This window comes from Hypanus sabinus, chromosome 16 (assembly GCF_030144855.1).
Source record: "Hypanus sabinus isolate sHypSab1 chromosome 16, sHypSab1.hap1, whole genome shotgun sequence".
Classification (NCBI taxonomy): domain Eukaryota; kingdom Metazoa; phylum Chordata; class Chondrichthyes; order Myliobatiformes; family Dasyatidae; genus Hypanus; species Hypanus sabinus.
The window spans coordinates 46228281-46251272 of NC_082721.1; the positions used below are offsets into that span (position 1 = coordinate 46228281).

The following is a 22992-nucleotide window of genomic DNA, read 5'->3' on the forward strand; positions in this document are numbered from 1 at the left end:
GGATCTGTGCATAGCTAGTGATCTGAAAACCATATCCTCCACATCAGAGACTCTGAGGGGTGGAATTTAAATAGTGCACGGTTTATAATAAAGCACAGATTATAATGTGTGCAGTACACCGTTTAGTCCCAACACCACACCTCAGAAATGGGTTACGTAATAAGACCTGGATTACTTGGGTGAGACCTACTATAGGGGTGTAGCTTGGATAAAGGAGAGCAACAGTTTGCTCAGGGGTGGAGTCCAGAATAAGGGGCAGGGAACTTGAGCTCAGCCCTCCATGGGTCATCGGATGGGGGAACAGTCTTCCCTCAAATTCCTGTTGATGCTGGAAGACTGGAAAATGTAAAACTGAATATTAAGCAAACATCAAAATGACAGAACCAGCAGATGAAAAAGCCGGAGCATTAACAGATGGTAACATGGTGCCTCAGTTAATGCTGGATGCACCCATTCCCATGAGCATTGAGTTTGCTGCCTTGGTATTGGTGCTGGCTCTGGCGTTTCACTGCAGATGTCTCTGGGCAAGAGGGGAGAAAGAAAAAATATTCAATGGCACAACCAAAACCATCTGTAATGGAAGATGAGTTTGTGTTTAATCTAATATGTCCCAAACATCAACCTGACTCTTCTTTCAGATGGGTTTTGTGATACTGGGAAGGGAGGAAGGGATGGGCAGGGATGGGGGAGAGAGGAAGGGATGGGGAGAAAGGGATTGGGGATGAGGAAGGAGGAAGGGATGGGGAGGGATGGGAGAGGATAGGATTGGGGATGAGGAGGAATGGGGAGGAAGGGATTGGGGGATGATGAGGAAGGAAGGAATGGGGGAATCAGTATTAGTGTGGCAGTCAGACTTGGAGAGCAGAGGAAACGTGGGAGCAGGAGTGTAAACTCCCCCTTCCGGGGTAAACCCTCCCTTCCAGTGTAACCCTCCCTTCCAGTGTAAGCTCTCCTTTCCAGTGTAAATCCTGCCTTCCAGTGTAAATCCTCCCTTCCAGTGTAACCCCCCCTTCCAGTGTAAACTCTCCCTTCCAGTGTAAGCTCTCCCTTCAAGTGTAAATCCTGCCTTCCAGTGTAAACCCTCCCTTCCTTTTTTTTTATTACAAAATCCTTTATTAAAAATATCGGTGCTATACAATATATACAAAACAGTGGGAAACACAATTACTGCACTACAAATAGATAATAGACATTACACCAGAATGTTGCCATCTCTATCAACGATGGCATTTACACCCCGTGGAGCCCAACGGTCTTGAAACTCCTCCAAGGCCGCTGTGGACTATGCGTGTTCTTTTTCAATAGTTACCCGGGCACGAACATACCCCCTAAACATTGCCAGGCAGTCTGCCCGGGGAGATCCTCCCGCCACCCGTTTCCAAGACCCACGGATGGCGGATTTCGCCAGCCCCAGGAGCAAGTTGACTAGGACATCCTCATCCCTCCATGCCCCCTTCCTTACTGGATGACCATATATAAACAGGGTGGGACTAAAATGCAGCCAGAAGGTAAAAAGTGAGAGCCCAAACGGGGACTTGAACTCTAGACTTCTTAGGTTAAAAGTCTGATGCTCTACTGAATGAGCTATCCGGGCTCTTCTCCCTTCTAGTGTAAAACCTCCCTTCCAGTGTAAGCTCTCCCTTTCAGTGTAAAACCTCCCTTCCAGTGTAAGCTCTCCCTTCCAGTGTAAACCCTCCCTTCCAGTGTAAGCTCTCCCTTCCAGTGTAAGCGCTCCCTTTCAGTGTAAAACCTCCCTTCCAGTGTAAGCTCTCCCTTTCAGTGTAAACCCTCTCTTTCAGTGCAACTCCTCCCTTCCAGTGTAAACACCCCCACTCTGCAGAGATTCCTGTACGCCGAGCACCCTCCCAGGTGGCACGTGTTGGCGACTTTCTTCCTCCGGAGGGGCTGCTGTCTTCATGAAGACATGCGGCTACCACCGGCGGGTATCAGCCGTACTGCTTTGCGGAGTCTGCCCGGCTTCTATCAGGACCTACTGAGAGACTGGAACATGGTCGCCTCAGGCCGGGAATCCCCTCCTCTGGTGGAGGGCGGGGTCCCAGCTGACCCTTGCCCTACCTCAGTGGCTGTCGGTGCGGCTCAGTTGTGTGGACCGACTCAGGCCCAGCTGCTGGTCGGGCCCAGACCCCGCAATCTTCTCCGGGAGCTGTGTCCACACAACTTGAGCCGTCTTTCATCGATACCCACAGTCCCATTCAGGGATGCAAGTAGGAGGTATCTGTATGGGCTGCTACTCCACATCCTCCACTTCCTTGCCCTTGTACACCGTCCCGACACACCATGGCGGTCGGTCCTTCCACCCAGAGGTGAGGAGGGTCCCCATTGGTAGTCCCTTTACGCCGGGGTTCTTCCCATGCACCTGGGGGATCTCGGCTGGAGGGTACTGCATAGGGCAGTGCCCTGCAATAAGTTTTTCAGTTTGTACATGGACTTCCCACCCACATGCCACTTCTGCAGGCTGGAGGAGACCGTGTACCACATGTACATGGAGTGTGTGAGGCTGCAGCCTCTTTTTGCATATTTGCGTGGGCTGCTTCTCGCCTTCTGGCTGCATTTTAGTCCCACCCTGTTTATATATGGTCATCCAGTAAGGAAGGGGGCAAGGAGGGATGAGGATGTCCTAGTCAACTTGCTCCTGGGGCTGGCGAAATCCGCCATCCGTGGGTCTTGGAAACGGGTGGCGGGAGGATCTCCCCAGGCAGACTGCCTGGCGATGTTTAGGGGGTATGTTCATGCCCGGGTAACTATTGAAAAGGAACACGCGCAGTCCACAGCGGCCTTGGAGGAGTTTCGAGACCGTTGGGGTCCGCAGGGTGTAAATGCCATCGTGGATAGGGATGGCAACATTCTGGTGTAATGTCTATTGTCTATTTGTAGTGCAGTAATTGTGTTTGCCACTGTTTTGTATATATTGTACAGCACCGATATTTGTAATAAAGGATTTTGTAATAAAAAAAAACTGCTCTTTCATCAATTCCTCGAGTGTTATTTTTAGAGGGTTCTATTCTTGTGCCAGCACTGAGCATCCAGGTTGCATCCAGTTTCTAGGTAATACCAGACATAGAATATTCATAAAATATTAGACTAAAATCAGGCCATCCAGCCCATTGAGTCTGCTCCACCATTTGATCATGGCTGATTGAATTTCCCTCTCAACCCCTTTCTCCTGCTTTCTCTCCATAATCTCTGATGTCCTTACTGATCATAGAGTCACAGAGTCACGAACACTACAGCACAGGAACAGGGCCTTCAGCCCATAAGTTGCACAAAAATAGAGTGATAAAGTACTGAGGAAGTGTTCATGATGAAAGGTCTCGGCCCAAAATGTTGACTGTACTCTTGTCCATAGATGCTGCCTGGCTTGCTGAGTTCCTCCAGCATCTTGTGTGTGTCGCTGGGATTTCCAGCATCTGTAGATTTTCTCCTGTTAGTGTTCATGGGTTCATCGTCCATTCAGACATCTGATGGCAGAGGGAAGAATCTGTTCTGAAATGTTGAGGGTGTGTCTTCAGGTTCCTGACCTTCTGCTTGATGGTTGCAATGAGAAGAAGACATGTCCTGAGCTTTGGGGGTCCTTAATGATGGATGGTGGCCTTTTGAAGGTGTCCTTGATGGTGGGGAAGTTAGTGATGGAGCTGGCTGAGCTTACAACTTTCTGCAGCTTTTTTGATTATGTGCAGTGGCTCCTCCATACCAGATGGTGATGCAACCAATAAGACTGCTCTCCAGGGCACATCAGTAGATATTTGCGAGTGTCTTTGGTGACACACCAGTCTCCTCAAACTCTTAATGAAATACAGCAGCTGTCTTGCCTTTTTTGTAATTGTATCAATATGTTGGGCCTAGGATAGATCTTAAGAGACGTTTTGCTCTTAAAATATCTGTGGAAGCCCTTTGGATTTTCCTCCACCTTGTTTGCTAGAGCAACCTCATGCCTTCTTTTAGCCCTCCAGGTTTTCCTTTCGTGTTCACTTGCATTTCTTATACTCCTCAAGCACTGCATTTGCTCCTTCTTGCCTATACCTACTAGGACCTCCTTCTTTTTCTTACCTCAATATCTCTCTAAAACCAAAGTTTCCTAAACCCGTTATCCTTGTCTTTTATCCTGTCAGGAACATACAAACTCTGTACTCTCAAATATTCACCTTTCAATTTTTCCCAAGTACATCTTTGCCAGAAAACAACCTATCCCAATAGACACTTGCCAGATTCTCACCAATGGCTACATAATTCCAGGTACTGAGCCATGCCCTAAGCTCATCCACCTTTCCTACAATACTCCTTGCACTGAAATATACACAACTCAGAACATTAGTCGCTCCATGCTCAACTTTTCAACTTCTAACTTTGTATGTAGGCTTAACAACATCTGTCTCTACAACCACTCCACTTTGTGCTCTGGTGCTCTAGTTTCCATCCCTCTGCAACCCTGGCTTAAACCCCCACCTCCAGCCCGTGCAGTACTAGCAAACCTTCCTGCTCAGATATTAGTCCTCCTCCAGTCCAGGTGCAAGCCATGCCTTCTGTATAGGTCCGACCTTCCCTGGAAGATATCCCAATCATCCAAATTCTGAAACCATTCCTCCTGCCTCCACAGCCACCTGTGGCAAAGAATTCCACTGATTCACTACCCTCTGGCTAAAGAAATTCCTCCTCATTTCTGTTCTAAAGGGTTGTCTTTTTATTCTGAGCCTGTGCCCTCTGGTCCTAGACTTCCACCTGTATACGTAACATCCCCTCTATGTTCACCCTATTTAGGCTTTTTAATATTCAGTAGGTTTCAATGAAATCCTCCCTTATTATTCCAAACTCCAGGGAGTACAGGCCCAGCCCCTGCAACACTCTTCATGTCAACACTTTCATCCCCGGAATTATTCTTGTGAATCTCCTCTGGATCCTCTCTAATACCAGAATGTCTTTCCTTTGAAATGGAGCCCAAAACTAATCACAATCCATCAACTGGTCTGACCAATGCTCACAAAGCCTCAGCATTTCATCCTTGCTTTTATATTCTAGTCCTCTCAAAATGAATGCCAACATTCCATTTGCCTTCCTTACCACCTACTCAACCTGCAAGTTAACCTAAAGGGAATCTTGAGCAAAGTCTCTGAAGTCCCTTCACATTTCCCCAGTTAGAAACTACTCTATGCCTTTATTCATTGTCAGATTGCATGACTCTACACTTTCCGACACTTCTTTGCCCATTCTCCTAATATGTCCAAGTCCTTCTGTGGACTCCCTGTTTCCTCAACGCTACCTTCCCCTGCACTTATCTTCCTATTGTCCTCAAACTTGTTCATAAAGCTATTAATTCCAACATCCAAAGCAACAGAACCAACACAAAGCTCTGTGGAACTCTACTACTTACTGGCAGTCAACCAGAAAAGGCTCCCTATATTCCCACTCTTTGTCGCCTGCCAGTTAGCCAAACCTCTATCCGTGCTGGTGTCTTTCCTGTAATCCCATGGCTCTTATCTTGTTCAGCAGCCTCACCTTGTCAAAGGCCTTCTGATAATCCAAGTAAACAACACCCACTGACTCTTCTGTGTCTAACCTGCAAGTTACTTTATCAAAGAATTCCAAAAGATTTGTCAGCCAAGATTTCCACTGAAGGAAACCATGCTGACTTCAGTCTATTTTGTCACGTGCTTCCAAGTACCTTGAAACCTCATTCTTAATAATGGACTCTAACATCTTCCCAACCACTGAAGTCAGGCTAACTGGCCTACAATGTCCTGTCTTTTGTCTCCCATTACTTCCTAAAGAATGGAGTGTCATTTGTGATATTTTAGACCCCGGAATGATTTCAGAGTCTAGTGATACTTGAAAGAATCTCTTCCACAATCTCTTCAGTTACCTCTTTCATTACTGGGATGTAATCAATCTTGTCCAGGTGACTTACCTACCTTCAAACTTTCAAGTTCCCATGCACCTTCTCCTTAGTATTAGAGCCTTCTGCCTCCTGACTCTTTTGAATTTTTTGGCATGCTGCTGGTGTCTTTCACAGTGAAAGTTGACACAGAATACTTATTCAGTGTCCTTGTTCCTCATTACTACCTCTTCAGTATTATTTTCCAATGGTCCAATGCCTATTATTGCCTGTCTTTCACACAGATTCTGATTCAGCTGCTGCATTGAACTGGTACCTGAATCATGGTTAAAAAATGGCAAGCAGTGATTAAGGTTTTTCATTAATTAAATTAATTTATTTATAAATTAATACCATATAATAATTACTATTTTATGTATTTCATATATGAAATATGCACATATTTATTAAAACATAAACCTTATGATAGTAGATAAAGAACACATCAAATAATACAATTTATAAATGAAAAATAATAAAATTATATAAAATACATAATGATAATACATAAATAAGTGAAACTAATTAAGCAAAACAAAGTATACGAGTATCTCCCTGCTTTACTGTGCCCTATCTGGTTTGCCAACTTTCTACTTCAGATACTTGGAGCTGTTTTCCTTTCCCACTCTCAATCTCTACTTCCAGCTCTTACCCACAGATCTACCCTCCAAAATTTACCCTTTTACTTCCCGTCCTGCATTCCTTTCTTTTACTTCCCCACCTCTCCCTCCTTCTCCCCATCTCTCTCTCACACCTTCCCCTTCAAGTCCCCTTTCTCTACAACTGTCTTGAACTTCGGTAGATTGATGAGTTTTCTTCCCAATGCCAGCAAGAAGAACGGATTTTGAAGAAGATTAGGAGGAAGATCCGGAATAAACAGTCTGCCCAAGAGAGCCGCAAGAAGAAAAAGGAGTACATTGATGGCCTAGAAAACAGGTAAGGGATGACCTGGAGTCATCCAGCATAGAAATGGGCCCTTCAGCCCACTTAGCCTGTACTAACACCAAGCATTGTTTAGGCCTATCCCACACCAATCCTTTTCCTGTCCAAGCTTCTACAAATCCCTCCAGTTTCCACCACTCACACCCATACCTGGTGCTGCAGTGGCCAATGAAGCTTGCATGCCGTGTAATGTGGTGCTGGGTGTCTGAAGTGGAGCAAGTGGACAGAATCCACATGGTTCACAGTCAGAATGTGCAAACTCCACACAGACAGCAGTCATGGTCTGGGTTGCTGCAGCTGTGAGGCAACAATTCTACCTGACGTATCACTGTACTGCCCAAACACATCAGCTACGCCGGCCCTGAGGCCGACTAGCAGCATGCTCAGCCTTCTCGATGGTGGGAATTCTGGAGTCCATCTCTGCGCCTTCAGTACAAGAGGTGGCAAGAACAATCATCCCTTCATCTGAAATCCTCAGGAGGGGCTTGGGGGGGGGGGTAAGGAAAGATTGGGGATCAAGTAAATAAAATTTGGCTCTGGATCTTGGTTGAGAGGCTGCGGTGTGGAATCAGATCTGCTATAAAAATCACAAGCAAGATAAAATCTGCAGATGCTGGAAATCCAGCAACACACACACAATGCTGGAGGAACTCAGCAGGCCAGACAGCATCTATAGAAAAGAGTACAGTTGTCATTCTGGGCTGAAACATAGACCATACTTCTTTCCATAGAGGCTGCCTGGCCTGTTGAGTTCCTCCAGCATTTTGTGTGTGTTGCTGCACTATAAGAGCACCATTTTAAATGTATGTAATGACAATTCATGCAGTAAAACTAAGGCCCTTCAGAGGACTGTTATCAGATGGAGAAAGGCCACCAAGCCGCAGAATATGATTAGGGCAGGCGTGCAAGGAGAATGGTTTAAGGGGTGGGGAGGACTAGAACCCTCTCAGCAGGTGTGTTCTGATCCAGGACACTCGGAATGCTAAGTGTTCATGCACGCTCTGCATACGATCCAATACTAAGTGCCCCAGGCCAGCTCCAGCTCTGTGCCTGACCAAGGAGACCTACATCAGAACCAATGAGTTTCTCTTTCACTTCAGGATGGCTGCCTGCACAACCCAAAACCATGAGCTGCAGAGGAAGGTCATGCACCTGGAGAAGCAGAACATGTAAGTGGTCATCTCTGCTGAACATAGTTTACACAACTACTGACGGTAACACGAGTCTCTGTAACCACAGGGTCTTGCTGTATGTGGCTGGGACTAGACTATCATTTTGCTGTATCCCTCTGGTACCCTCCTGTCACTGATAAGATTAGTGTCTTCCAACATTAATGAACTTTGCTGAAACTTATTTCCTCTCACTATTAACATTACGTACCAAGTAAATCAACGACAACTTTATAAGCACAGGAAGACTCCACAGGGGTACCAACAGACAGACGTGTTTGAGAAGCTATAGAGAGAGTTGGGGGCTTGGCCAGAAGCCTGGCCTATTTTGTGGGTTAAAAGGGGAATCTGAAAGGATAAGGCAAGCCTCAAGGCAGTGGAGCTTTAGGGTGAGAACTATACACTATGAAACTTAGTCTCCAGTGGAGAGTAGTGGGTAGAAATACTGAATTCACAACATACAGGCAAGGACTGTAGAGAGCTAAGTGAGGTACGAGAACAGTCAGGGATTTAAACAGAAGGGTGAGATTTTAATTTGGAGGTTAGAGGATGGATGAGCCCATGTGTGTGAACCCAGCTACATGTCATGTGAGAATGGAACTTGGTGCCCGATAGGGGAAGAGGAGTAGAGTTTTGAATGAATTTTACTTCCAGAATGGGTCCAGCCAGGAGAGCTGCCGATGAAGATTTCAGCAGAGGATAGGCCAGGGAATATTATGGATGCACAAGTAGATATTTTATGAAGGCAGAACTCATGGGGGATGGAGATAACAGAAGGTGTACAACTGGAGGGAGTATTAATCAAGAGAGATTAGGAATCACACTGCAAAGGCACCACAATAATCTTTATCTAAATTGGTCAAATCAAATTGGGAGAAGTACTTTGGAGTTTGAGCTTATAGAACCTATTAAAAATATTTTTAAACCGACTAGGATGCAAGAGTTTAGATTTTGTATTGTATAATGAGACAGGATAAATGGCATAGAATCCTGTGGAAAACTGGAGTCGTGAACCAGTGCAATAGAGTGGATAATGTTGTTCATTTTTCTGGATACAGGGATTACTGGCAAAGCAGACATTTACTGTATTTCTCTAACTATCCTGAGTGGGTCGCAAGCTTAAACTGCTGTGGTCCTTCTGGCGAGAGGACTCCTGTGGGGCTGTCAGGAAGGGTTTCAGGTGCAGAGGTTTTGAGGAGTGTGTGGAGTGATCAAATTGAGGACAACACTGTTTAATGCCCCATCAGATCGTCCCCCCATTATAAACACACCCCTGTTTCTCTCTTGCCCTAGTTATGACCATAAATACAGACCTCGTTGCTGTGTTAAACATTCCCAAAGTCCCTCAGAATCAGCTTTAATAAAAACCTAATTTTCACTAATGAAGGCTACAAAAATATTGTGGAAAATTGGGAAGTTTGTATCTATGGATAAAATTGTGAATAAAAATAAGAGGGCAGATCACAGCAGCTAATTCAATAAAAATAGAAATAATTGAATTACTATATTGTGCCTTTGACCCAGGAGGTATCGAAGACTCAGGGAGGGGTGGGTTGGGGGTCTGTGGATGTACAGGTGAATCGTTGCCCTTGAGCAGTACCGTTAGTGCTGCTGCTGCTCTGGTCTGACTCTGTGGGTTCCTGAAGCATTTATCTTTTGTTAAAGAAACTGCATGCACTAAAATCTGGAGATATTTCAAACACAGCTTCCTTCCAACAGGACACTGCTGCAACAGCTGAGAAAACTCCAAGCGCTGGTCATGCAATCGACAGGCAAGATGGCACAGCCGAGCACCTGTGTTATGGTAAGTGGGTCAGATGATCTCAAGAGTCACGTTTGCACAGCATCTGCATGTGAAATGTGTGACAGCAGAGAGTGTTAAAACAAGACGGTGGTGAAGAAGGAGGAAGTGCATTGGGCACCTATTAGAGTTTTTCTCCAATATTCAGTTCCTCTGACTGCGGTGGAATGAATGCGAAATGAGCCTAATCTGCTGAGTTAAGACCATAAAATATAGGAGCAGAGTAGGCCATTCAGCCCATTGAGTCTGCTCCACCATTCAATCATGGGCTGATCCAATTCTTCCAGCCCCACTCCCCTGCCTTCTCCCCATACCATTTGATGCCCCGGCTAATCAAAAACCTAAATGGACACCCTTCAATTCTGAAATTGTGCCCTTTTGTCCTAGAATCCCCTATCATGGGAAATAACTTTGCCATATCTAATCTGTTCAGGCCTTTTAACATTTGGAATGTTTCTATGACCTCATTCTCCTGAATTCCAGGGAATATAGCCCAAAAGCTGCTAGACGGTCCTCATATATTAACCCTTTCGATCCTGGAATCATTCTCGTGAATCTTCTCTGAACCCTCTCCAATGTTAGTATATCCTTTCTAAAATAAGGAGCCCAGAACTGCGCACAATACTCTAAATGTGGTCTCATGAGTACCTCATACAGCCTCAACATCACATCTCTGCTCTTATATTCTATACTTCTAGAAATGAATGCCAACATTGCATTCACCTTCTTCACTCCTGACTCAACCTGGAGGTTAACCTTTAGGGTATCTTGCACAAGGACTCCAAAGTCCTTTTGCATCTCTGCATTTTGAATTCTCTCCACATCTAAATAATAGTCTGCCCGTTTATTTCTTCCACCAAAGTGCATGACCATACGCTTTCCAACATTGTATTTCATTTGACACTTCTTTGCCATTCCCCTAAACTATCTAAGCTTCTCTACAGGCTCTCTGTTTCCTCAACACTCCCTGCTCTTCCACCTATCTTTGTATCATTGGCAAATTTAGCCACAAATCCATTAATACTGTAGTTCAAATAATTGACATACATCGTAAAAAACAGTGGTCCCAACATGGATCCTGTGGAACTCCACTGATAGCCGGCAGCCAGCCAGAATAGGATCCCTTTATTTCCACTCTCTGTTTTCTGCCGACCAGCCAATGCTCCACCCACACTAGTAACCTCCCTGTAATTCCACGGGCTCTTATCTTGCTAAGCTGCCTCATGTGCGGCTCCTTGTCAAAGGCATTCTGAAAATCCAAGTACACCACGTCTACCGCATTTCCTTTGTCTACTCTGCTTGTAATTTCCTCAAGGAATTGCAGTAGGTTTGTCAGGCAGGATTTTTCTTTCAGGAAACCATGCTGGCTTTGATCTATCTTGTCATGTGCCTCCAGGTATTCCGTAATATTATCCCTAACAATCGACTCCTACAACTTCCCAACCACTGATGTCAGGCTAACAGGTCTATAGTTTCCTTTCTGCTGCCTCCCGACCTTCTTAAATAGCGAAGCAATATTTGCAATTTTCCAGTCATCCCGTACAATGCCAGAATCTATCAATTCCTGAAAGATCATTGTTAACGCCTTCGCAATCTCTCCAGCTACTTCCTTCAGAGCCCAAGGGTGCTGGTTACCGTTTACGTTAAGCAACCAGTAACCTACACAACCTGAGGATGTGCTGGGGACAGCCCGAAGGAGCCACCATAGATTTCACTGCCAACATAGCATGCCTGAAGAACCCTTCTGGGAGTAGAGACTCCAGTGGGAATCAGGTTAAGGAGATTTATCCACCCTCAGACCATTAAGCTTCCTAAACACCTTCTCAGTTGTAATTTTCACTGCACAGACTTCACTTCCCTGACACTCTTGAATGTCCGGTATACTACAGATGTCTTCCACTGTGAAGACTGTTGCAAAATATGCATTCAGTTCCTCTGCCATCTCTCATTACACTATCTCCAGCATCATTTGTGTTGTTCCTATATCTACCCTCAACTCTCTTTTATCCTTTATATACTTAAAAAAGCTTTTAGTATCTTCTTTGATATTAGTCACCAGCTTCCTTTCATAATTCATCTTTTCCTTCCTAATGACCTTCTTAGTTTCCTTCTGCAAGTTTTTAAAAGCTTCCCAATCCTCTGTCTTCCCACCAGCTCTGGCTTGCTTGTATGCCCTCTCTTTTGCTTTTACTTTGGCTCTGACTTCACTTGTCAGCCACAGTAGTGTCCTTCTTCCATTTGAAAATTTCTTCTTATTTGGAATATATGTCTTGCACTTCTCTCATTTTTCGCAGTTACTCCAGCCATTGCTGCTCTGCTGTCCTTCCTGCTCGTGTCCCTTTCCGGTCAACTTTGGCCAGTTCCCCTCTCACGCCATTGTAATTTCCTTTATTCCACTGAAATACCAACACATTGGTTTTTATTTTTTCCTTCTCAAATTTCAATGTGAACTCGATCATATTGTGATCCCTGTTCCCTAAGGGTTCCTTAGCCTTAAGCTCTCTTCACCTCCAGATCATTGCACAGCACCCAGTCCAGCACAGCTGATCCCCTAGTGGGCTCAACAACAAGCTGCTCTAAAAAGCCGTCTCTTAGATATTCTACAAATTCTTTCTCTTGAGGTCCAGTACTGACCTGGTTTTCCCAATCCACTTTTATTTTAAAATCCCCAATGATTATCATGACATTGCCTTTCTGCCATGCCTTTTCTGTCTCCTGTTGTAATTTTTAATCCACATCCTGGCTGCTGTTTGGAGGCCTGTATACAACTGCCCTTAGGATCCTTTTTCCCTTGCCATTTCTTAACTAAACTGATAGAGACTCTACACCTTCCAATCCTATGTTATCGCTTTCTAATGATTTAGTATTATTCCTTATACACAGAGACACACCACCCCCTCTGCCTACTAAACTATCTTTCTGCTACACCGTATATCCTTGGATGTTCAGCTGCCAATGCAGCCATCCTTTAGCCAAGTTTCAGAGATGGCCAAAACATCATATTTGCCAATCTGTAGCTGAATTTCAAGATCATCTGTTTTATTCTTTATGCTCTATGCATTCAAATATAACACTTTCAGTCCAGTATTTGTTGCTTTCTGTTTTAACTGCACCATGCCTCTATTGCCCTGTAACTCACCCCACTGGCTGTGATTATGCCTCATCTCCTGTCTGTCCTTTCTATCATCTCTGTTGCACGTTATCTTTGATTTATTTCTGTTTCCCCCTTCCTCAGCCCTATCACTCTGGTCCCCATCCCCCTACCAAATTAGTTTAAACCCATTTAGTTTAAATGTGCCTGCTAGGATATTGAACCCCTTTGGGTTCAGGTGTAACTCATCCTTTTTGTACAGGTCATACCTCCCCCAGAAGAAGCCCCAGTGATCCAGGAATCTGAAGCCCTACCCCCTAGTCTCTCAGCCACACATTAATACGTCTGATCATGCTATTCTTGCACTCACTAGCATGTGGCACAGGCAGCAATCCTGAGATTGCTACCCTAGAGGTCCTGCTTTTCAGCTTCCTGCCTAACTCCATCGTTGCTAAAGTTTGAGTATGTGGCTAAACAAGTCTTGGTTCTGCCACATTTGTAGTTTGTCAGAGATTTGACCCTCCAGGCAGATCAGCACAATTGTGTGTGGTTGCTGGGAGCACTGGTTTATGCCATGTAATTCCCAGAATTTTTGCCAACAGGGTGAATAACCCTGTCTTCATGAGGAGATGGATTATTAAAGGGATGTCACTTGTAGTGAGCTGAGTGCTCACTACAAAGGCAGTGTCAGAATGAAACATCTGAATTTCAGTTCATCTGCCAAAACTGAAGGGGTGAATGACTTGACAAAGGCAGAGAGGAAAAGGGGCTCATTGACAGAGTCCAGAGAACATGTGGTTCAAAGATGGAAGGTAAGTCCAAAGTCCAGGTGATGGCTCACGACCTGAAACACCAACTGTCCATTTCTCTCCATGGGTGCTGAGTTGCTCCAGTGTTTTGTGTATTTCTTTAGGAGTGCTGTGGTGTCAGTTCTGGCCTTTTCTCTCTCCAGGTGCTGGTGTTGTCCTTCAGTCTGATCATTTTCCCCAGCTTTACCTCATTCAGCTCCAGTCAAGGTGCAAATGAAGGCGACTACACTCCCGTACGAGGTTAGTAACAGGACCCAGACTAAGGTAACGCTGGCTGCTTTGACTAATACTCCAACACTACACATTGGCAGAGGCATAATAGACTGGAAATGCTGGAATTTGGAGTAACAAAACAAACGTTTGTGTTGAATCTCTCACAATCTAATTCATCTCTCTGACTGAGCCAATGATGTGAGAACCTTAAGGGGAGGAAGGACAATAATTTGAGCATGAGAAACACGTCACAAGGAAAGATACATATTTGGGAAAGAAAGATTTCATATTCAGGAACAACAAGGTAATGACTGTTCTTTTCCTTGTTCCACGAAGAGCTGAAACTGGATAACCAATTTTTACTTCACCTGCCTTTAGGAAACTGAAATCAATGCAGGTTAATTTTGGCCAACATTAAAAGCTGACATTACACCTGGCACAGGAATGGCTGAGGCAGATTTTGTGCAGATGTTAAAACAAGCCCCTCAGGAGAATCTTAAACACAAATGATTCTGCAGATGTTGTTGAGAGACTTTGCCTGCAAACTCATTTGTCCCTAGCCTTTGTAAGGTTATCGGTAGTGTGGATGTAGATAATGCCTTTAACCAGGAGGTGCCTCATAGACAAAACTTGATTAAACCAAATGAGATATTGGGGCAGATCTCCAAAAGCTTGGTTGAAGGGTTAATTTGATGGAAAAGTGTGGTCCACCCTCTTTTTCAGAATTTTCTGACTTTCTGGATATTCTCCAGTGAATTGGAGGTAGAGAATGTGTCAAAAAGGTTTGCTTGAATCCTTGCTGTATCATTGCACATTAGGGCATCAATGGAATCTGTTCTCTGCTGATCCTTAATTACCAGTCATCTGGGTGTCAGTAGCATCTACATCTCTGATAGAATGGTATTGTCCTCACATCAAAAACCTGAGCATTAAAATCAAGGCTGATATTGAAGGGTAAGCATTGAGGGACTGCTCCACTGTGACAGGTGTTGTCTTTTGAATTAGGTACTTCAAATTAAGGTTTCATCTGTTCTTAAAGTGGGCACCAAACTTCCTCTGACACTATTTTAATGAGGACAGGATGGTAAATAAAGTTACAGTTGAGTTTACTGTCATGTACATGGGTGAATGGGTGCATCAGAGGAACGTAGTGTCATTTAAGCAGTATTTGCAAGAAAAGATGAATCATAAATTCTACACAATCTTTACATGAAGGAACACAATTAATACAAGTCCATTTTAGTTTAAAGTAATCAAAGTGGTCAAAGTATTACTAAACTTTAGTGATTAGGGTTTTGCTGTTTGGTTCAAGAACTGAATGGTTTAAGGGAAGCAACTGTTCTTAAAACTAGCCATAAGGGACAGCAGGCTTCTGTACCTCCTACCCATTGGTAAATGCAAGAAGATGGCATGGCCTGGATGGTAGGAACCCTTGATGGATGTTGCCTTCTTGAGGCAGAACCTCCTGAAGATGTGGAAGGATGTGCCCATGATGTATTGATAGCCTGGGGATATCACAAAAATGGTTTGGCCATTAGGTTTGGAAATGTGGCACAGTTTTATTCAGTGCTTGTGTCTATATGCCACATGTGCATCTTGAGTGAGCTTTTGCCGTTTCTTTCTGGAAATCCACCTGGACATTTTCTGACCTGCTTTCGTGTCAGTGAGGAGATTCCCACTGGAGTCTCTACTCCCAGAAGGGTTCTTCAGGCATGCTATGCTGGCAGTGAAACCTATGGCGGCTCCTTCGGGCTGTCCCCAGCACATCCTCAGGTCATGTAGGTTACTGGTTGCTTAACGTAAACAGTGCATCTCTCTGTATGTTTCAATGTACAAATCAATGAATCTGAATCAGAGTCTTTCCCTGGGATCTGGGCCACATTATTCTGAGGAACAGCTCTACAGTCATGATTTTTACTGTTCTCTGTGCTGGGACCTCTTGGAACTGCCTCAATCTAGCTCTGGGAGCTTGGTCTCTTTTAATTTTGTTTTAATTTACTTGCTCTCCACAGGATTCCACTCTCCTCCCACAGCCTCATGAAACAATGCCCCATGCATTGACCTTGCATCTCATCTCTTCCATTTCCTGCCCCACCAAACCATTATCCCTGGGTAAAAACATATTGAGTTCTGATCCCAAGGCCATCTTGAGCCTACAGTTTGTCCATTTTCCAGACTTAGCCCAATCTCAAAGCATCTTCCCTCTCTCCAGGCTCCCCTGTCATTAGTATCCAGACAATGAATACCCTGGACCTGCCCCAGGTCCTGAGCTCACCATAAATTTCTCGCTTGAAGGGAAGTGTCCAACAGGCCATCGATGTCTATTAGGTTGAACTTTCCCTCTATTTGGGGCAAGTAAATGCCACTCAACACTAGAAGAGTTTAATCGGGATGTTGTCTGGAGAACTTGAGACTGGACTGTCGGGGCTTGTTTTCCCAAGTGACCTAGCCCAAGGTGTGACCTAATGCAGTGTATATCATTGTGGAGGCAGACAGGAAAGGAAGTAAAAATCTTTTTTCTCCTGGTAGGGATATCAATAATAAGAGGGAAGAGATTTAAGGTGAGAGGAAGGAGTTATAAATGGAATCTGAAGTCTTAGTTTTTATACAGACAGCAGTTGATGTCTGGAACTTGCTACCAGAAGAGACGATAGAATCAGAAACCTGCACACCTGAGAAGCATTTAGACAGGGATTTACATAGGCGAGGTAAGGAAGGATATGAACTATTGTGGTTATTGTAGATGTAGCAAACATATTTCGTTCTTCCTGATTCAACAACAGAAGGTATCCATAAACAAAGGAGGCGCATGGATAATAACTATACGTGTGTTAAAGGTTTTAAAAAATTACTTTATTAAAGTTATAAAAACATTAAAATACAGAAAGGAAGAAGAACACTTAATACCATAAAGAAAAGAACAAAGTAATACTTATCAATGAACTGATTCATACAATAGACAATAGACAGTAGGTGCAGGAGTAGGCCATTCGGCCCTTCTAGCCAGCACCGCCATTCACTGTGATCATGGCTGATCATACACAATCAGTAGCCCATTCTTGCCCTCTTCCCATATCCCTTGACCCCGCTATAAGAGCTCTATCTAACTATCTACAATTCTCTCTGTCTCTCTGTCTCTGTCTCTGTATCACTGTCTCTCTCTCTCTGATTCTCTCTCTCTCGCTTTCACTCTCTGTCTCTCTCTCTGAGAGAGAGAGGGAGAGAGCACAAAATGGCATTCTTCACCAGTATTTCATCTCAAGAATGTGCATTAAGTCCATTTTCAAGGTATTGCATATTCCAAGCTGACACCATCTTATGCTACTGTCTATGAACTATGTAAAAAACAACACAGAGAAAAAAAAACAACTACACTAGACTACAGACCTACCCAGGACTGCATAAAGTGCACAAAACAGTGCAGGCATTGCAATAAGTAATAAACAGGACAATAGGGCAGTAAGGTGTCAGTCCAGGGTCTGGATATTGAGGATTCTGATAGCTTGAGGGAAGAAACTGTTACATAGTCTGGTCGTGAGAGTCTGAATGTTTCGGAGCCTTTTCCCAGACGGCAGGAGGGAGAAGAGATTGTATGAGGGGTGCATGGGGTCCTTCATAATGCTGTTTGCTTTGCAGATGCAGCGTGTAGTGTAAATGTCTGTGATGGTGGGAAGAGAGACCCCGATGATCGATAAATCATTTTAGACCATTAAGAAAAGGCACATGAATGAGAACCTGCCCTGTTTTTCTTTGGCTTATTTCTTCCTGTAGACATTGGTAACCAAAATATGTATTTTCTCTGTAGTATTCTCGAGGTCTCTGCACAATGTGGAGTCAGCCCGTGTACATCAGATGTTGGCAAATCCCTGCACTTCAGCGGAGAAGAAGCAGGACTGGGGTGAACAGCTGACCTTGGAGAGCATTGGCAGTGCCAGCATGCAGGACCAAGCTGAGAGTGGTGAAGAGCTCACTAGGATCATTCACAGCTTTGCCACTGACCGAGCAGACCCTTCGCTGAGGAATGGCACAGCTTCCGAGGATGTCATACTCCTGGAAGAGCTTGACCCTGACCACCACACGACAGGACACAGCCATTCCGTCTGGACTGAAATGAGCTCTTCTGGACTGACTCCTGACCATGGCGATGAAATGTAGTGGTTTCTGAATTTCAGAATGGTCTCTGTCTTATTAATTGACATTTAAATTTGGCTGAATGGGTTTTGAACATACCAGTGAGATTCATATTTTTCTGTCAGAGTATATTCTACCAGATTTCCCTCCACATTAGAAACAGCCTCACGTTTCCAAATTGACCATTTTGCAGTCCAAATATATATATTGATCTTCCATATTTTGGTTTTATATGACTACAATTTGTATATTTAAATTTTTTAAGAAGTAACTGCTAATCTTTATTATATTGCTGTGGCAAACTTTGCTTCGTATCTTGTCTGACCCCTTCTTTGGTGGCTGTTGGATGAAGGAGGACTGTCCCCTACATCGTTGCTGCCTGCAGCACAAACGGTTCAGTCATTATATTGTCTGAACTTCTCAAAGCTAGAGCTCAGTGGAGCTGAAAGCACCTTGTCTGCAGGGACCATTGTGTGATTTTGGTCACCTTGTTTCCACTCTTTCTTGACATAGGGACGGGATCAGCTGCGTTAGGACAGCAAGGTTCTTCCTGAGGGGTTGCATTTGCGATTGATCCCTCTCACTCTCCTTTCTGACATATAAGACTGAGCTCTCGCACAGCTCAGTCACTTTGATTCCTCCCCAGCACTGATACCTGTTTCCCCCCTTCTCTGGTGGCTGTTGGATGAAGGAGGGCTGTCCCCTACACCGTCACTGCCTGCGGCACAAGTGGCTCAGTCACTACGTAAGCAGGTGGGCTGCCTTTGATATGGAAAATGGCAAGTAAATTGTGGAGGTTGCTTATAACGATCTCTTTCTCCTGAATGACTTTTCTTGTCCATGGTACAAGGACAATTAACCCTGGACTTCACTCCTGCTCACGACCCAGTTGCCTCACCATTTATCACTCCCCCTCACCATACTCCCCTTTCATAATCTTTATTCTCTCCCCCACTTCCACGACTCATCCATCCCCTTATCCCCATTCATTATCAACCTCCATCTACCCTGACATCGCACCCCATCCATGTCCATTCTCCTGTGCGCCCTCAGCCCATTCTCCATTTTCCAATGCAGCCCTCCTCCCCATCCATCCCAACCTTCTTATCTATCCTGACTTCACCTCCACCTCCACTTTCCTATACTCTTAACTCACCTCCCTCCACCGAATTCCTTGGCCACCATCCAGCCACACCTCACCGTTTCCCCCTCTCTCCTGTACCCTGCCACTGTTTACCGCTTCTGGCCTATTCCTATTCTTGCACTTGGCTTTAATTGTGACTTAAATGGGTGATGTTGAACATTTTACAAAGCTTTTCATACTGTAATCAGATTGAATACAAATCATTAAAATCCCACAGTTCTTTAAAAATGTATTCAAGGATTTTTGTAAAAAAACATTAACCTCTTCCTCCCCACCAGAGAATAGAACCTGGAATATAATACTCTTCACATGAGGTTTCAGTGCTAGTCAAACCTCTGGTCCAATCAGGGAAGCGATGCTGAATTTCAGAGGTGAGTGAGAGTGATTGCCCTTGACCCATCGACTGAGTGAGGCATTCACTCATTCTGTTCAAACCAGTCAGTGGGAATAAAATGATAAGCTCTCCATTGGTTGGGGCTCTGACCGTTGGAAGGTGGTCACCTCAGGCCCTGAACACCTCTTTAGCGAGCCTCACTCTGCATAAAGTGCTTACAATTTGTTTCAAGAGCAGTAGCCCTTTTAAAACTTAAAAGGTTTGTTGATCTGCATGTGCTGCTACTTAACAAACACTCAGTGAGAAAGGATAGATGTGCCCATGCATGGGGAACAGTAGACTTTATGTTCCGGGCAAGCACTGGTACACTGGACACTGGTGCACAGTACTAGGCATCCCAATTGCAGCCCACTCTAACAATGATATTTATCAAACAAAGTACAATGAGTTATAGAGCCTTGGTCTTGGAATCATAGTGCAATACAACATCCCAACATGTCCATACTGTCCCGATCTACATTAGTCCTATTTGTCCACATACATGACAAATTCGCAAACTGGGTCCTAACTTGGCCTACTTATAGATGCAGAGTGTGTTGGGGTTGTGAGTTGTTGTTTTCTCATTTGGAAACCTGTGATTAATGTGATGGCTGGTGTTGGGATCTTTCCTACATTCATATCCAGATTGTTAAAGTCTATCCATTAATAATCTGGATGTGAGCATAGGACATAGGATGGGTAAATCACAGATGGTACAAAAGTTGGCATTGTTGACAGTGAGGAGAGTAGTCACAGGCCACAGAGCCAGATTGTTACAGCGAGATAAGCAGATGGGATTTAATCCTGGATGATGCGATTACTTTGGGATGATTAATTAGACCAAGGACCAGTCAATGAATGGTGGATCTTATGAAGTACTGAAGGACATAGGCACCTTGGTGAACTCTGAAGGCAGTTATTGTCTAATTGCTCCAGCATCCTGGGTTCTGTCCTGAGCTCAGGTGTTGACAGTGTGGAGTTTACGTGTTCCTCCTGTGACTGTGTGGAGTTTACCTGTTCCTCCTGTGACTGTGTGGAGTTTACATGTTCCTCCTGTGACTGTGTGGAGTTTACCTGTTCCTCCTGTGACTGTGTGGAGTTTGCATGTTCCTCTTGTGACTGTGTGGAGTTTGCCTGTTCCTCCTGTGACTGTGTGGAGTTTACATGTTCCTCCTGTGACTGTGTGGAGTTTACCTGTTCCTCCTGTGACTGTGTGGAGTTTGCATGTTCCTCGTGACTGTGTGGAGTTTGCCTGTTCCTCCTGTGACTGTGTGGAGTTTACATGTTCCTCTGGTGACTGTGTGGAGTTTGCCTGTTCCTCCTGTGACTGTGTGGAGTTTGCCTGTTCCTCCTGTGACTGTGTGGAGTTTACATGTTCCTCTGGTGACTGTGTGGAGTTTGCCTGTTCCTCCTGTGACTGTGTGGAGTTTGCCTGTTCCTCCTGTGACTGTGTGGAGTTTACATGTTCTTCCTGTGACTGTGTGGAGTTTGCATGTTCCTCCTGTGATTGTGTGGAGTTTGCCTGTTCCTCCTGTGACTGTGTGGAGTTTGCCTGTTCCTCCTGTGATTGTGTGGAGTTTGCCTGTTCCTCCTGTGACTGTGTGGAGTTTACCTGTTCCTCCTGTGACTGTGTGGAGTTTGCCTGTTCCTCCTGTGACAGTGTGGAGATTGCCTGTTCCTCCTGTGACAGTGTGGAGTTTGCCTGTTCCTCCTGTGACTGTGTGGAGTTTGCCTGTTCCTCCTGTGACTGTGTGGAGTTTACGTGTTCCTCCTGTGACTGTGTGGAGTTTACATGTTCCTCCTGTGACTGTGTGGAGTTTGTCTGTTCCTCTGGTGACTGTGTGGAGTTTACATGTTCCTCCTGTGACTGTGTGGAGTTTGCATGTTCCTCCTGTGACTGTGTGGAGTTTTCCTGTTCCTCCTGTGACTGTGTGGAGTTTACGTGTTCCTCCGGTGACTGTGTGGAGTTTACGTGTTCCTCCTGTGACTGTGTGGAGTTTGCCTGTTCCTCCTGTGACTGTGTGGAGTTTGCCTGTTCCTCCTGTGACTGTGTGGAGTTTACGTGTTCCTCCTGTGTCTGTGTGGAGTTCGTCTGTTCCTCCTGTGACTGTATGGAGTTTACGTGTTCCTCCTGTGACTGTGTGGAGTTTACGTGTTCCTCATTTGACTGTGTGGAGTTTGCCTGTTCCTCCTGTGAGTGTGTGGGGTTTACGTGTTCCTCCTGTGACTGTGTGGAGTTTGCCTGTTCCTCCTGTGACTGTGTGGAGTTTACGTGTTGGTCCTGTGACTGTGTGGAGTTTTCCTGTTCCTCCTGTGACTGTGTGGAGTTTGCCTGTTCCTCCTGTGACTGTGTGGAGTTTGCCTGTTCCTCCTGTGACTGTGTGGAGTTTACGTGTTGGTCCTGTGACTGTGTGGAGTTTTCCTGTTCCTCCTGTGACTGTGTGGAGTTTGCCTGTTCCTCCTGTGATTGTGTGGAGTTTGCCTGTTCCTCCTGTGACTGTGTGGAGTTTACCTGTTCCTCCTGTGACTGTGTGGAGTTTGCCTGTTCCTCCTGTGACAGTGTGGAGATTGCCTGTTCCTCCTGTGACAGTGTGGAGTTTGCCTGTTCCTCCTGTGACTGTGTGGAGTTTGCCTGTTCCTCCTGTGACTGTGTGGAGTTTACGTGTTCCTCCTGTGACTGTGTGGAGTTTACATGTTCCTCCTGTGACTGTGTGGAGTTTGTCTGTTCCTCTGGTGACTGTGTGGAGTTTACATGTTCCTCCTGTGACTGTGTGGAGTTTGCATGTTCCTCCTGTGACTGTGTGGAGTTTTCCTTTTCCTCCTGTGACTGTGTGGAGTTTACGTGTTCCTCCGGTGACTGTGTGGAGTTTACGTGTTCCTCCTGTGACTGTGTGGAGTTTGCCTGTTCCTCCTGTGACTGTGTGGAGTTTGCCTGTTCCTCCTGTGACTGTGTGGAGTTTACGTGTTCCTCCTGTGACTGTGTGGAGTTCGTCTGTTCCTCCTGTGACTGTGTGGAGTTTACGTGTTCCTCCTGTGACTGTGTGGAGTTTACGTGTTCCTCCTTTGACTGTGTGGAGTTTGCCTGTTCCTCCTGTGACTGTGTGGAGTTTACATGTTCCTCCTGTGACTGTGTGGGGTTTACGTGTTCCTCCTGTGACTGTGTGGAGTTTACGTGTTCCTCCTGTGACTGTGTGGAGTTTGCCTGTTCCTCCTGTGACTGTGTGGAGTTTACGTGTTGGTCCTGTGACTGTGTGGAGTATTCCTGTTCCTCCTGTGACTGTGTGGAGTTTGCCTGTTCCTCCTGTGACTGTGTGGAGTTTACGTGTTCCTCCTGTGACTGTGTGGAGTTTACGTGTTCCTCCTGTGACTGTGTGGAGTTTGCCTGTTCCTCCTGTGACTGTGTGGAGTTTACGTGTTCCTCCTGTGACTGTG

The 22992-nt window shown here is 45.1% G+C and overlaps 1 protein-coding gene across 1 annotated transcript in view; it reads left to right on the forward strand.

The window, feature by feature from the left end:
* The window catches only part of LOC132406271 (cyclic AMP-responsive element-binding protein 3-like protein 3), a 44178-nt gene extending 24769 nt beyond the window's left edge, over positions 1–19409 (forward strand). Inside the window, exons 6-10 of the mRNA XM_059991681.1 lie at positions 6717–6823; positions 7930–7998; positions 9718–9802; positions 13843–13939; positions 17718–19409. Coding sequence (XP_059847664.1) covers positions 6717–6823; positions 7930–7998; positions 9718–9802; positions 13843–13939; positions 17718–18067 — 708 coding nt within the window. The 3' untranslated portion in view covers positions 18068–19409. The remainder of the gene's footprint in view (positions 1–6716; positions 6824–7929; positions 7999–9717; positions 9803–13842; positions 13940–17717) is intronic.
* The last annotated feature ends 3583 nt before the right edge of the window (positions 19410–22992 follow it).